This window comes from Filicampus tigris, chromosome 6 (assembly GCF_054856515.1).
Source record: "Filicampus tigris isolate MCC_2025a chromosome 6, RoL_Ftig_1.0, whole genome shotgun sequence".
Classification (NCBI taxonomy): domain Eukaryota; kingdom Metazoa; phylum Chordata; class Actinopteri; order Syngnathiformes; family Syngnathidae; genus Filicampus; species Filicampus tigris.
The window spans coordinates 4053738-4069367 of NC_141222.1; the positions used below are offsets into that span (position 1 = coordinate 4053738).

The 15630-nt window shown below is 41.6% G+C and overlaps 1 protein-coding gene across 1 annotated transcript; it reads right to left on the reverse strand.

Moving 5' to 3' along the window:
- Nucleotides 1–935: 935 nt before the first annotated feature.
- On the reverse strand, nt 936–15593 carry LOC147145513 (uncharacterized). Its single transcript, XM_086034117.1, has 6 exons — nt 14643–15593; nt 14157–14549; nt 13935–14081; nt 6903–8474; nt 3787–3856; nt 936–1053 (listed from the first exon to the last, which is right to left on the reverse strand). Exons 2-5 carry the CDS (start codon nt 14508–14510, stop codon nt 3794–3796), a joined length of 2136 nt encoding a protein of 711 aa, XP_085890243.1. The 5' UTR covers nt 14511–14549; nt 14643–15593; the 3' UTR covers nt 936–1053; nt 3787–3793.
- Between the last annotated feature and the right edge of the window lie 37 nt (nt 15594–15630).

Sequence of the window (15630 nt, forward strand, 5' to 3'; positions counted from 1 at the left end):
ATCAGATGCGGCGGAAAAGTGAACGACTGCAGCCAATCAGATTGAAGCGTTTCCTCCTAACGTTGGTTTGAAAGTTGAAGTAAACAGAATCTGCCAATAAATGAAATAAGAAGCAGTAAACAGAAAATAATAGCAACAAAATTAGCGAGCGTGCAGCTTAAAACGCGCAGCTGATGGGCAGCCGTGACTTCTAAAGATGAAGCTATTTAGACAAGAGTTCCCTTCCATCACTTTTGTGGTGGCATCTCCAGAGCGAGGTGGAGGAGGAAGCCGTTGTGCAAACTAAGGTATGTCGTCAAAAACAAGACAATACAACAAACCTGCTGAATCATTTGAACAAGTAGCACCCAAACGGAAAGCATGAAAAATGCAAGCAGAGTTTGTACAGCCTGCCCACGTAAACATTAAGAGTAGCTGCTAATAATTAGCCGGCAGCCACCGGATGAAAGCGTCAATCAATCGTGTCATCTTTTGCTCATGCACATTTGCAAATTGCAATGATGCAAACGCTGTATGTAGCATCATAACTTAAAGATTATGTTTACATTTTAAGGCGTATTCATTATACCTGAGGGGTGCATTTTTAGTAGTTCAATGTGATTTTGTAATGTTCTACATTTGTTACTGTTCAATAAAAATGTTTGAAATAAATGAAAAAACATGTTAATAAAATTTGTACTCTATAATTATCTTTGTTGTCAGTATCAGTGATTTAAACCTAGCAATGTGAAAAAAACATATTTTCGACCATGGCTCCGACGTTATGATAGCGTGCCCTACTCCAAGACGGCGCATAGCGACTTGCCGACTGGCGACGTCGGATTGGTGTATCGACGCCTTTAATAAGGTTTGAGAACCACTGATTTAGTAAATCCATGATGCGATTCTTAGTCTGTCCTGAGAAAATAAAAATAGAAAAATAAATAGAAATACTGTAAAGTATAAAATGTTTATTTTTTTGTAAAGGAATCTTTGCATTCAAAAACATGTCAATAACAAATGTTGACCATTACATCCAACTTGGGTCAGGATTCCCAGTCGAACGTCACACATCTGCACACAAAAAGACGTGTTATTTTGTTTCCAATTGAAATCATTACATACTCATTAGCCCCAACAATGTAAGTTTGTTATATTCAGACAACAGAATGAAAATATCATGTTTGATTTCTGTAAACACATTTCTTTTGCCAATATCGACATAGGAAGTGTATCAGGCAAGTTCCAGAACTGGTGTTGCAAAGATACAGTGGATACGGAAAGTATTCAGACCACTTGAAATCTTTCACTTTCTGTCATTGCAGCCATTTTCCAACATCAAAAAAGTTCATTTTATTTCTCATTAATGTACACTAAGCAACCCATCTTGACAGAAAAAATCTGAAATGTAGACATTTTTGCAAATTAATTAAAATAGAAAAACTGAAATATCTTATGGTCAAAAGTATTCAGACCATGACACATGAGTAGAAGCACCCTTTTGAGTTAGTACAGTCATGGGTCTTCTTGGGAATGATGCAACAAGTTTTTCACACCTGGATTTCAGAATCCCCGGCCATTCTTCCTTGAAGATCCTCTCCAGTTCTGTCAGGTCTCTCCAGAGATGCTCAATCGGGTTCAGGTCAGGACTCTGGCTGGGCCAGTCAAGAGCGCTCAGAGTTGTTCTGAAGCCATTCCATTGTTATTTTAGCTGTGTGCTTCGGATCATTGTCCAGTTAAAAGGTGAACCTTCGGCCCAGTCTGAGGTCCTGAGCACTCTGGAAGAGGTTTCCCTCCAGGATATCTCTGTACTTGGCCGCATTCATCTTTTCTTCAATTGCAACCAGCCGTCCTGTCCCTGCAGCTGAAACACACCCCCTCAACATGATGCTCCCACCACCATGTTTTACTGTCGGGATTGTATTGGGCAGGTGATGAGCAGTGCCTGGGTTTCTCCACACATACCGCTTAGAATTAACACCAAAAAGTTCAATCTTGGTCTCATAAGACCAGAGAATCTTATTTCTTATAGTCTGGGAGTCCTTCATGTGGTTTTCGGCAAACTCTATGCGGCCGAGGATTTCGTTAGGCCACTCTGCTGTACAGCTGACATGTCAGAGCATGTCATTTGCTCTGACATGCACTGTGAGCTGTACAGCTAAAGCTGTAGAGTTTGTGAATTGTGGCAAGGCACAGATCTGGCCAAGGTTACAAAAGAATTTCTGCAGCACTCAAGGTTCCTAAGAACACAGTGGCCTCCATCTGGCCTCATCAAAAATATCGCCAAACCGTCATTTATGCTCATGCCAGCGGCGCCATAAACTTCTACACCCCGTAAGTGGAAGTCTTTCCTTCTCCTCCTAAAATGACATTGTGTTATTTTGCAATATAGGCACTTGATCCTTTTTTGCCGGTCCGTCCTCTGTCCGTGACCGTCCCTCCGTCCTTATTCATTAGAATAATCATCCCTGCCCCCGTCCATCCTCGTCCATTTAAGGCGCTTCAGTCCTTTCCGCATACACCCCCCCCCCCTGCCCCCCCCCCCCCCCAAAAAAACATCCATGCACTCATAAACATTATTTAAAGTTCATTCGCTGGCTAATTTCCTATGCACATCCACTTACCAGCTGGGAGTATGTGGAGTATGTGGAGTGGATTGAATTGTATGGGGAGTGGATTGAATTGTTTATAATGGTTAGATAGCATTTAGCTGCCAACACAAGATCGTCGTGATGTGACGATGATGCGGACCAGAGCAAGCCAGGTAACATCACGAGAATATTTACAATTGAGTAACAACGCAATGCTATTGCGTTTTATTGCAAAACTTCTCAGTTTTAAAGCAAGACGTTTTCACGTTTTATTTCGTTATTTCGCAATAAAATAATTATTGCAAAATAGCGCAAGGTTATTTTAAGAGGACACAAAGACTTCCGCTTCCTGGTCATTTAAATGTACGTTGGCACTGGTAAAGAGTTTTACGGTCTAAAGATGTCCCACACAATACAATCCAATTTTATTTATATAGCGCATTTAACAACAGCTACTTGCAAATTGCATAGCAAACCCACTTATTTGAAGTGTTGGAGTATTTTCAATTATGAAAAATAAAAAATGTAAAGTAACATTTTTCAAACTGTTAATGCCAAAATGTCTTTACCTGTATGTGTCCCAAATTAATGTCATGACTCACGTGTTTTCTGAGGATGCTAATTACATTTTTGTTTGTATAGCGTTTTTTTTAATATATACACAGACTTGCTAAGGAGAGTCATCACTGGTGATGAGTCTCCGTTCTTTGAGTATGACACAGAGACCAAACGTCTGAGCAGTGGAAAACTTTGATGTCGCCAAGGCCGAAGAAAGCAAGACAGTCAAAGTCAAAAGCCAAAATCATGTTGATCGCATTCTTCACTGTGAGAGGCATTGGCCACTGCGAGTTCCCGCCGCAGGGCCAGATGATCAACCTTTGCAATGAGATCCTGCGGTGTTGGTTCAGTGCCCGAGAAGAGGTGAGAGTGTCAGCAGGACAACCTAGCTATGTGTGACTTTCCTCTTTTCCAAGCTCAAGAGTGTTATCAGGGAGACCCGTTTTGAAGACGTGGACGACATCAAGATAATCCTGACAACGGAGCTGCAGAATATCTTGAAAGGATCCTTTCGGGACTGCATGAATGCGTCGCAGAGAAGACTGGGCAATTGTGTTAAACTTCAGTGAGATTACTTTGATGACACCAGTTCTGGAACTTTTCCGACACGCCTCGCGTAGGCACACAACTATTTAAATACAGTATGTTAGTTGCTTACCTGTGTGTCAGGATAGCAATTTTAGTTGGGCATGAGACTTGTTCTTTGACATCTGGTTAAATGCTTCCAGCTAAAAAATAAATAAATAAATAAATAAACAGATTAATTAAAAGATGTGCATAATAGAAATAATTTCTGAAATGCACAAATATCTCCACAGGTTTGTGACAAATACTTTGAAAACACATTTATTAGAAAAAACATATACTTTCAGACTGATTGTACAAAATGCAAGTCAAGGCAGATGGCCTCCCTACATTTTTCTTTCCTTGTTTCTTCTACTCCATATAGACATTGTCTTGCAGTTACTTGTGCTCTGTGAATTGATTTGACAAATCTGACACAGCAAAAACAACAAGAAAAATGCTACTTAAAGTGGAAGTCAACCCAAACATATTTTTTTCCAGAATGTGTTCTATGCAGGTCCACTAGTTGAAATACGGCATTCTGATTAATATTGCGTTTGTGGAATATGAGAAATCCACCCATTTTTAGCTAGCTCAGGGGGCGGCCATTTTGTCACTTCTGTCGACTGAAGATGACATCACAGTTGCTCAGGGCTCAGATAACGACAGGTGAGCCGTTGTGACCATGTGGAAGTGTCGTTGAGCAAGATACTGAACCCCCAGTTGCTCTTGATGCTGTGCCATGAGTAGGTGAATGTGAAGTCAGAGTGAAGCGCTTTGAGTGTCTTAATAGGTGGAAAAGCACTATACAAGTGAAAGACTAATTAGCATATTAATCAGAATGCCGTATTTCAACTAGTGGGCCTGCATAAAACATTCTGGAAATAAAATGTTTGCGTTGACTTCCACTTGAAGCTTTTCATCAAACCCATTTCCACGGTTACTGAACAGATAAAGCAAACATAATCTCCTGTATGTTGTATTGCATTTGTGTACTTTGTGTCTTGGAGTTGCTGTTGAACGCTACGCAGAGCTGGGCATTCCGCCAAGCCGACGGACCGGTCCGTCTATCCGCCTATGACGGAAGCCCATTTTGCCGGCGATAAACGAATTTTCCTTTAAAAAGACAGATTAAGCATAAGCGGAAGTGGATTTTCGCCTGTCAATGTAATCGTCTATAACCTGACATTGATGATTATTGTTTTGTTTGATGCAGGTAAGCTTGCTGCTTGATTCATGTATTTTACATCAGGCATGTTTTTGGTCAGCTAATGGGTCCTAATACCGTGCCGCGTGTAGCGGTTGGGTCTTGTTTGAATTTGGATGATTCCGATGCTTTGATTCGATTCCGGTTGCTAACGATTCTCGATACAGATTCTTTGTCAAAAAAAACAAAAGTTATTTTTGGACAAATCACATGAACTTGTCTGTTCTTTAACTTCATGAACTTTTTACTGTTTGTGAACTTTACTATGAATTACTCAAAGGGCTGTTTTAACCAGTATATTTATTTTTATACAATTTTTGTATTATCTAGTATTATTTTTCACAAGAGCTTTATTTTTGAGAAGTTCAGGACAATACAATGATGCAGCTGTTACTGAAAGCATGATACTGAACATCAACTGATTGGCTAACTTTGTCTTTCTTTAGAAAGAAAATATCCAAACACAAATGACAAACACAACGCTGCATTTTAAGGGCAAGCAAGGAAAGTCCATCTAATCTAAGCAGTCTATGTAACCATGTGCTGTATGTCTATATGTACCGTAGGCTATGTATGTATATGCTGCAGCTGTGTATGCAACAAGCTAAATATTAGCTGGATATCTGCATTTGTGTGTTGAACTTGTTGGCTCAATGTTGGAATTAGACCTACTTAGCCAATTCTGGCTTTGGGTCCGGAGCCGTATCGCATCAGTTCTCTGGCTAGGTGTCGGCCGAATGAGCCGCCCGGGTCGCCCCGGGCAGGATCACCCACCCCGCGAAGGGTGACTGCTGCCGCCGACGTGAACCAGCGGCCGCCGCAGCTGTGGAAATCCGTGGAAGGGTCCGGTGCTCGCCCAGAGTTGCGGCGGGCCACGGTTCCCGGCCGGCACGAAGCTAGCGGAGGGGCTGACTGAGAGGAGCACGGCAGCTCGAGTGGGGGCAAGCTACCATGATATTGCGACGCAGCTTCAACAGCAGAAGCCTGGGGACACTTATTTTTATTTTATTTTTTAAAATCAGTCGTACTTCGTTCATGCTTCTTCCGCACGGCTAACTAGGAATCAAAACTTAGCGCCGACATTCTAAAATCTGAACGGTTCCGGGAGAACCGGAATAATGGTCCCGGTTCCTCTTGACTCCCGGTTATCGATGCTCAACCCTAGCCACGTGACGTCAGGGTCACACCATAGACTCTTGACAATAATAAATGTGCGGTCGTAGACGACTCATTAGTGCTGCTTGTATTATTATCTCAGAAAGAAACATGCAGAGTAAACACTACTGCTATGGAACTCATGAAAGGTATGAAACAACTCCAGACACTACGATCGTCCACATATGAAGGATGTATCTTGATTCATTTCCCAAAGCCAAAAACTCAGAGGGATAAATGTGACTGATGGGTCAACTTGTGCGGACGTCCAAGTTTAACGTCAGCAAGGTGAAGCCTTTTACCTTCATATATAGTAAACATTTCTTTGGGAACCAAATGGACTTAGAGATGACATTCCGGACGATCCCTTGCTTTTTGTTTTTTTGACATATGCATGTGTGGCTTTGTAAAGCTCTTTGGGCAGAACGATGTAGATAAAATAACCGCAAAAAAACGCATAATAATGCACTATTTGAATATGACGTCTTTTTTTTTTGGGGGGGGGGGGGATTAGATGGATAGACGGATCAAAATTTAGCAGTAGTTGGTCGCAGTCTGTAGTCGGAAAAGCTAACAGAAGCCTGTTTAAAATCATAGGCGGCTCGGCCCATAAGCAGGTACTATTTTGACCGGCTGGACAAAATGGCGGATAAACAGACGGCGGAAGGCGATAAACGGACAGCGAATTTTTAGTCAAATGCCTAGCTCTGATGCTACGAGTGTTCTGGCAATCTGCTGTCTTTTACATTTCTTTCACTATTATGTCCTTATGCAGTGATTTTACAAAATCAAGCCATTTGACACAATATGCTAAACGATAAACTACATTGAGAAAAACATACACTTACCTTTTTTCTCAAGTTTGCCTTAATTTCCTCTTCTGTCGGTGTTCGTTGTTTCTTTGAGTTAACATTGTGACCATGGGCTCGCTTCGCCCTCTTCACCGAAACATTAGTCTCTCTTGCTTCAAAGGGAATTTCACTTGCCCGGTGAGCACTCAGCATCTGCACAACTCCTCGCCCCCGTTCCTCTATCAATTTTAGCCTTTTGGTTTGCTCTTGCTCGAATTGCTCCTTATCCAGAACCCTGTTGTCACCCCGCATTTGCGGCAAACAATGTGGCTGCTTCATATTGACCACCTGCAAATACCTAGGCCCAGAGCTTGAGCCAAGTTGACCTTCACTTGTAGACAGATCAGGATTCACGTGGAAAACATCTTGAAGGGAGTGGCAATCATGTTTTACTGAGGGAATAGTGTCGTGGGAGTAATCGGTGTGCGTTGCGTTAGTACTACTATGGGGATAATATGGAATGACACTGGCATCCGGAGCGCTTGTCCAATAAAAATTGGTGTCACCGCTGTAGGAGGAATGGTAGTGAGAGGAATGAGGCAAACTGTAATCTGGGCAAGCAAATGAAGTCGAAGGATCAGAATGGGAGTGAAAATCGGGGATTTCACCCAAGATGCCAGCATTGTCGTTTTCTCCAACAGTGTTCCGTGCTTGTGTGTCATCTTGGCTTGTGTATAAAAGTGACAAATTCTCTCTGCTTTTTCTTGATCCACTGCATGCTAACAATGAATCCTTCTCGTGATGATCCTGAGACTCCCTGCCCTGGGAGAGCTGTCTGTAAGTGGGACTGCGACTGCGGCTTCTGGAATGTGAGGAGGAGGAGGAGGAAGAGGAGGAGGAGGAGGAGGAAGAGGAGGGGGAGGAAGAGGAGGAGGTTTTCCTGTCAGGTTTGCAGGATTCATTTGTAGTCACCGGACTATGCCGCTCTGTTGTGCTGGGAGTCACTTTTGCTTCAAAGGGAAGCTTGCTTCTTTCATTCCTTTTCCCATACAGCCTCTCTTGAGTCCGGTCTGTTAGTTGACTCAAGTCTTCCATTTCCAGGCTCAAGCCCAAAGTGTTAAGAATATTCTGGAGCTGTTCATGGCGCTCATCGACCTCCAACATTTCTTTTTCTTCTTTCTTGGTTTTCTCCACTGTCGGGGGAGATTTGGATCCACTACAAGAGCCTAAAGAATGTTCGCGTTTGTCTTTGCCGTTCTCGCGCTCAGCCGGCAGTGAGCGACTCTCCGTGGCGTACTGTTCACTAGCGGAAAACGCTGTCTTCTCGCCACCATTCTCTGGTAGCTCGGCCCGACTGTTGCACTGAAGGCGCTTGCTGCAAGTAGGCCAATCTAAATCACCCCTGACACGGAAGTGCTGGCTGTTGAAGGGTTGGTCTCCTAAATGAAGATCTTCACTGTCATCATTGACAATCCTACTTAGCAGGTTCATGTCAACTCCCTTGTTGAGCAAGCTGAGAAAGCGCTCAAAGCCTTTGTTGGCGACATTCTCTTCCTGGATTTGTGAAGTAATGCTTTGGCTGGGGGCAGGTGAGGTAACAGGTGGTGTGGCCAGTTCATGATCAGAGGCCTGGGAAAAGAAAGAAAATTCTTAAATAATGGATTAAATAAATAGAGATTTCTGAAAAAAAGAAAAAAAGACTGGCTACCTAAATTTGGCAATATGCTGACATACTAAAAAGACTGCTTCATCCACAATAAACTTTCAAATTCACAACGGCATTTACAACCGAATTTTATAATACCTGATCTGGTTTGTGTTTCAGGTATGGGGTAGTATTTTACAAATTGCGACTGACTATAGTTAATTCACAATAAATTACTCTATTCTATTTGTTTTCTTTATTCTAGAGGGATAGTAAATTGTGAAAGCTCTGAATGTTGTGAACTGTTTTCCGTTTCCATATCAGTGTCATAACAAACAGAAAAAAGGAAGAGTTGCCTAAGAGGTGTATCTTAAATTCCAATAGCTGTATGCTGAAAAAGTGCTTGAGAAGTGCTTGAGACTATATCATCGTACCTGCTGGTTGTGGCCAAGAAGGGCACTCCCTTTTGCCTCAATTACAATTAATCAGCTATTTACAATGTGACAGTTAGGAATGTCCCGATCCGATTTTCAGGTATTGGGTAAAAAATATCGGAACGCTATAAATTCACAGAATGCTAAGATAACAGCTATCATGCTTGATCCTTTCTTTTAACCTCGCATAGTTAAAACTTCACGCATGAGAAAAAAACAAAAACTCACCGTCTACGCGTGTTGTCTATTTTGTGATGTTTTGGCTGCCGTCGGAGCGTGTGTGTGTGTGAGGAAGTATCTGTCATGGGGTCGATGCAGCCGGTGAACAGACAGACAGACGTGAGTGTGCACAATGTGCGGCTCCTTGGGCCACAACAAATAAAAACGCATCTGTGCAAAGTTGTCAAGCGGTCAAATATTAAGAGGATATGTTTTAGTTATTTATGAGTTTACATGTTAAGTTGAGTGAGTGATTTAAGAAGTGCAGTCCACATTTACATATGTTTTTATGAAATGAGGTGACGTGTAGAGCGTGGGAGAGCCACTGGATTATAGATTTTTGGTCTTTATAAGAAGTTGAGTGATTAAGAAGTTCAGTCCAGGTTTATATCATGTTTCATGAAACAAAATGATATGTAGGAAGTGTCAAGGATACTGATTTGTTTACATTATTGTTGTAATCTGCACTTGAGTTTATGAACAGAATTATAATTTACAGAATTATGTTGCTGTGGTCAACGCTTACCAACTGCACATCAAAATATTTAGTAAGTTTATGTCTCTGCAGATAAACTGTCTTTCATATGAATTGACGGCTGACCTGTTTCCTGAATCGGAGCCGTGATTGGTCTTTGTGAGCAGTTGTGATGCCATTTTCAGTCGACAGAAGACAAAATAGCCGCCCCCAGAGACGGCTAAAAACGAGTGGATTAACACTTATTCCACAAACGCAATATTTATCAGAATGCCCCGTTTCAATTAGTGGGCTTGCATAGAACATATTCTTGAAAAGAAAATGTCTGCGTTGACTTCCCCTTTAAGAATTGATGTTCTATAAATATGTGTATTAATCGATATTGAATTGAATTGAAAAAAAATCTATATCGGAACAAATTGAACTCTTGTGAATCGAAATCAAATTGATTCAGAACATTTACCCAGACCTAGTAGTCAGGGTTTTTCCTGGCTCAAATTGAGGCAGTAGTCAGGGTTTTTCCTGGCTCAAATTGAGGCAGAAGTGGTACCATCCTGAGATGCGCCATGACATGCATGAATTCTGTAAATTCAATTGACTCAATTTTGTTTACAGGGAACACACTTTAAGTTAAAGAACCAATGTGTAGAATTTAGTGCCATCTAGTGGTGAACTAATAGAATGCAACAACCTAAGCTCCAAGTGAATGCATTTTGAAGCGCATGCACTACGTTGCCTCAGAGAGACCACACGTCGCAATCCTACCACCAATTTTTTTAGCAGAGGTACGAGCAAAATGTTATCACAAACGACTTCTAGTATTCCCTCAAGTGACAAAGTAAGTGCACTGCATTTGTTACACGTACGCTGTAGTCATGATGTGGAGGAACTAAGTTCGCTAAGTTTGTCCCCTTAGGTTACCCACAGCAGAAAGATGGCGGCGAGACATGGCAGCCTCCTGTAGGGGAGGGTTAGGGTTATATAGGTAGGTAATATAATTAGAGATGACTTCACCTACGATTGTATTCAAAATTGTACACTGATGTGAACATATTTTTTGCATGTTACTGAAACGAATAGTGGGTTTTCAAAATGATTGAACTTTGAAAAATCTAAACAGTCTACACACTGTCACTTTAAGAGTTCCAATGAGAATGACTTTCACGTTAAAGAACTCATTTATTAAAACTAGAGCCACAATTTTTAAAGTGTTACTGCAAAGAGCCACATTATACATATGGGCGTGCACAAACTTAGTTGTGTTGTTTGTTTAGTTTTAGTGGGGTTGCCATTACATTCCACAAAAACCGTGTTAAAGCGTCCTGTGGTGAACTTCATATTTTTGTTATGCTCCGATTTTTTCCCTCCCATTTTGAAAGTGAACTTGGTAGGCAACACTACTCAAAGTTTTTTCCCTCCATCTGATTCGCGTCAAGTTGCATGCGTGAGATGCACATAGCTAGTACTTCGCTTACCAAATGTAATCTGTTCAATCAGAAGCACTTTATCATACGTGCAACAGCGTGCCCATATTTTGATGTGCAGACGTAGTAGCCGATTAGGAAGTAAAAAGTGAGGCTTTTCCCACTGGTTGAAATGAGGACACCATACCTTGCCAAAATGTAAGATAAGAAGATAAGAATGCCTTTATTGATCCCACAGTGGGGAAATTTTCATTGTTACAGTAGCAAAGATATAGGTCACACAGGGGCGGCGGCATAATGTGGCCATTAATGTATAACATTGACGGCAAACATTTAGAATCAAACCTATGTAGATATACGCAGTAACATGTGTATATACACATGTGTATACACACCAACCTACATCTACATAAAAAATATGAGGAACACTCATTTCGGCCTGTACATAGTACAGAGGAAAAAATACTCTAAGTGACAGTGCTGCAGTGCTGTAGTGAAATGTAAGGAACAGCATTGGATAAAAATAAAACTAGACTAACAGTAGTGGGGAATGTTGAGTATTGCACGGTATTACAGTAGTGGGGAATATTGGGTATTGCACGATATGAGCTCAGGTGCAGGACTGCACAATTGCACTAATGACCGCCAGTTTGTAGAGACTACACAATGTTCTTGTTAAAGAGTCTGACAGCAGCAGGCAAGAAGGAACGGCGGAATCTCTCCTTTGCACAGCGAGGGTGTAACAGTCTGTCACTGACTTTCAGTGTTACCAAAGAAAGCCTAGTTTTTCCGGTGGCATATTAAATTAGTTGTGTTAAACGCAGCTCTATCCTTTCTACCATGCGTGCACACATTGCAAGTCTCCGTTGCACTGTCTTTGCTTTCCACATTAAAATATATCCATACTGCAGACATTATCATTGTTACGTGACGCTAGCTTCCTGCGACAACTACCAGAACTTTCTCCCACTGGCTGTGTTTATTCACGCTTTTTACGGCTGCGGTACGATGTTGCGTAGGTTCAAAATATATATTTTTTGCAGAGCAGTTTGCGAATCAACAATTTCATTTGAGGAGCAACTTTCTAACTTTTTTATAAACACTTTTTTTGTTTTGTTTGCAGGTTAATCCCAGGGAACGGAAGCAAGGGTTTTATACATTCATCCACTAATCGAACCGCTTATCCTCATTCACACTCCCAACCACACCTAGGGACAATTTGGAGTGTCCAATCAACCTACCAAGCATGTTTTAGGAATGTGGGAGGAAACCGGTGTACACGGAGAAAACCCACGCAGTCACGGGGAGAAAATGCAAACTCTACAATGGAAGGCCAGGCCCGGATTTAAACCCACAACCTCTGCACTGTGCGGCGGACGTGCTAACCAGTCAGGCACCGTGCCACCACAAGGGTTTTAATAATCTAAACAAAACACCCTTGAGAAAAAAAAAATCCAGATAACTTTTGTATGGTTAAGATTGGCAATGAGAAAAATTAAAAGTGCCTCTGCTTTGAGCAGCTGACCCGTGTGTCCAGATATAATTCCTTTTCCTACAGTCCCTCGTCCCTCATTTTCTCCACTATTCCTTACTAGCATTGTCTCTCCTCTATGAGTGTGAGCTCTTACTGCGTGACTTAGGCTCTTGCAGTTTTTAATTGACAAATAGTCTCTGTCAATTAGTAATTGACACGGGCTTTTTCAAGTGAACATGCTCCCAATACACATCACTGCTTTCGACGTCGAGTTTGAATCCAAATTTTGCTCTTCAATATGTATTAATAAGGCGCAAAATATTAAAGAGATCATCCAGCCAGGACAGTTCATTTTTCAATTACATGCTCAGTTTATGTATTTTTTTTTTTTAATCAGGAAAGTTATATTAGCTTGCATTTTAACATTTATCAATTTATTTTGGAGGAATCCATACAAAACGGATGCCTTGCATAACGCCTCCTTGTAATGAGGGGGATCCATTCCTGGCTGCGTGGCTGCCTCCTGAGACTTAACAAAACTTTAGCGTAGCTATCTGTCCGAAAATTACAACCAGTCACCACGGGGGTTCGTGTACACATCCATGCTCTTGTCCACTTCAGCCCGTGTAAGTAAAGAAGCGACAGGAACGTTTTTTTTTTTTTCTTTTGTTGAGGTGATCATGGTTTTTGCACATATGAGCTCACGTCTGAGCCAAAGTATTTTGCAGAACGCTTTCATATTTTCACAGGTTAAAGTGGACAAGAGTAGTAAGGTGCATTTGAATTTCAGGGGCGATTGTTTGCCATTTCAGACAACAGAACTGACAACCCAAGCAATATTACAGTGATTGCCTCCCTGCTGCACCGTAAACAGCTGAGACAGGAAAAAATAAGAAGCCAAGGTCCAAAAGGGGGTGTGCCAATTTGTCGTAAATCTCATGCCCAAAAAGCCCTTAACTCACTAAAGAGTATTTTAGGAGTGTGAATTTTGGTATTGATGTCATTTTTACATGCATACCTATTACCTAAGTACCGTCCAAGTGTCCCTTAATTTTGATGTGAAAACACTGATGCGAATTTCGAGCCTTGAAAATGTATAAATACTTTTTTCTTTGTTAATATGTTTATCTCTGGAATATTTTGTTGCTTTGTAGCCCTTAAAAAAAAAAATAATAACCCCCACCCCATTCCAATCAGCTGCAAATAAAGTCATCGGCCCGATTTCCGATCTCGTGATTGGGATCGGGGCATCCCCACCGAATACCATTATTCTATGATTTATTTGTTTTGTGTTGTTACTGTTAAATTAACAAATAACACCACCACTGATCTTAGCTTTAATTCATATCAACCGAATCATTTTTAATATGTACATTACATGCACTCTTGTGGCCAAATAGTGATTTAAATGTACTAACCGGGTTGTTTGATGTAAATCCATTGGGGTCACATAATCTTTGCCTCATTAAAGCGTTGATTCGGAGCTTCAGGGGATGATCTTCCAGCAGCTCTGTGCTGTGGCTTGGAGAGTCATCACTCTCAGTAGACGACCAGTATGCCTTGCACTGTGAGTCAAAGAAATCATGAAACACATAGTCCCAGCTAAATGCTCAGTGGTCATCACATACACAAATTCTTACCTTTGACAGAAAGTTGAGAGAATGTCGCTGCTGCAAAATTGTAGTTACCCGGTCTCTAAGAGTTGCATCTTTAGAGTCTGGTGTTGGTTTCTTCTTGGTCATTTCAATTGACTTTATAAAGATGGCAGCTTTCTTGTGTAATATTCGCTCCTCTATATCTCGAAGCACATTAATTTTTCTGGTCTGCTCTGGATCATCATCATCATCTTCCTGAGGCTCCGCATCACAGTACCCAGCATCACTGTAAAAGTTATGTGGTTCAGTCACTCCCATATCACGAATGTCTCTCTGGTAAACTGAATTCAGATTTCTCTGCTGACAGAGAAAAGTGTCTTCCCAGTCAACCGGATCCATTCTTCAACAAAGACCTCCTTCGTGTATGATGTGTGCGCCCTGAGAGGTGGGGGGAGTTGAGGGACAACACATACAGTAAGCAACGACCGTTTGCATGCAAAATGTTCGTTTAATGGCAATATAAAAGCTTACCTTCGAACTTTTTTGAAACGCCTATGCCTCATGGATCAACCAATGGGTGCGCAAGAGTTCGAGATTGTAGCCCATCAATCTCTACACCAAGGATATAATAAATAAAACTCTAGTAAATACCGGTACTAAATGCAGTGCGCTTATCCAGATCTACATCATGATGGTGCGCAAAGCGCTTTAACAGATGCTCATATTCACCAATTTACACTCCAATGGGCGACTGCTGACCTGTGGGTCTCACCGGGGGCAATTCAGGTTTCGGTGTCTTGCCCAAGGACACTTCGTCAACGAACAGTCGGAGCCGGGATTCGAACCCCAGACGTTTCGGTCACTGGACGATCCGCTCTACCACACTAAGGGATGGCCGGGCCAGCAGTACACCATACATTGCAGTACTAATCAATTTTATGACTAAGCTTAGTAGCTTGAAAGTATCAGTTAAATAACATTTCATCGCTTCGCATTTCGGAGCGAAACGTGTTATCTTTGTCGTATTAAAATGAAGTACCGAATGACCGAAATGCTGGGAGGGATGTTGATGCGTAGGCCAGCCATACTGAACGCTCAACACACACAAGAACTAGTTCTCCTTCGCTACTTCCGGACGGTTTGTAGATAAGGGCGCCCCCTAATGTGTGGAAGAACGAATATCAGATGACGCGTTTACATACTCGTTCAGTGCGAAGTCTTTACACAAAGTAAATCAACGCAACCATTGCAAAGACTTAGGTTTGTATTTTCCAGTAAAAGCACACCCTGGTACGCTGTACTGCCAGGATATACCCATCAGTGGGTTCCACAACTTTCTAAATGAGACATTCTAAGTTGCAATAGCTTCCCGTTTCCTGTAGTTCCGCAGACTGGAACATACCTTATTTTCAAAACATTTAAAGTCCAAAATAAATGGTTCAGAACTGGTGCCCAATTTTGCTCCGTAAACAACAGACCCTTATTACATATCAACGAGTTTATAACCATTGAAAGTACA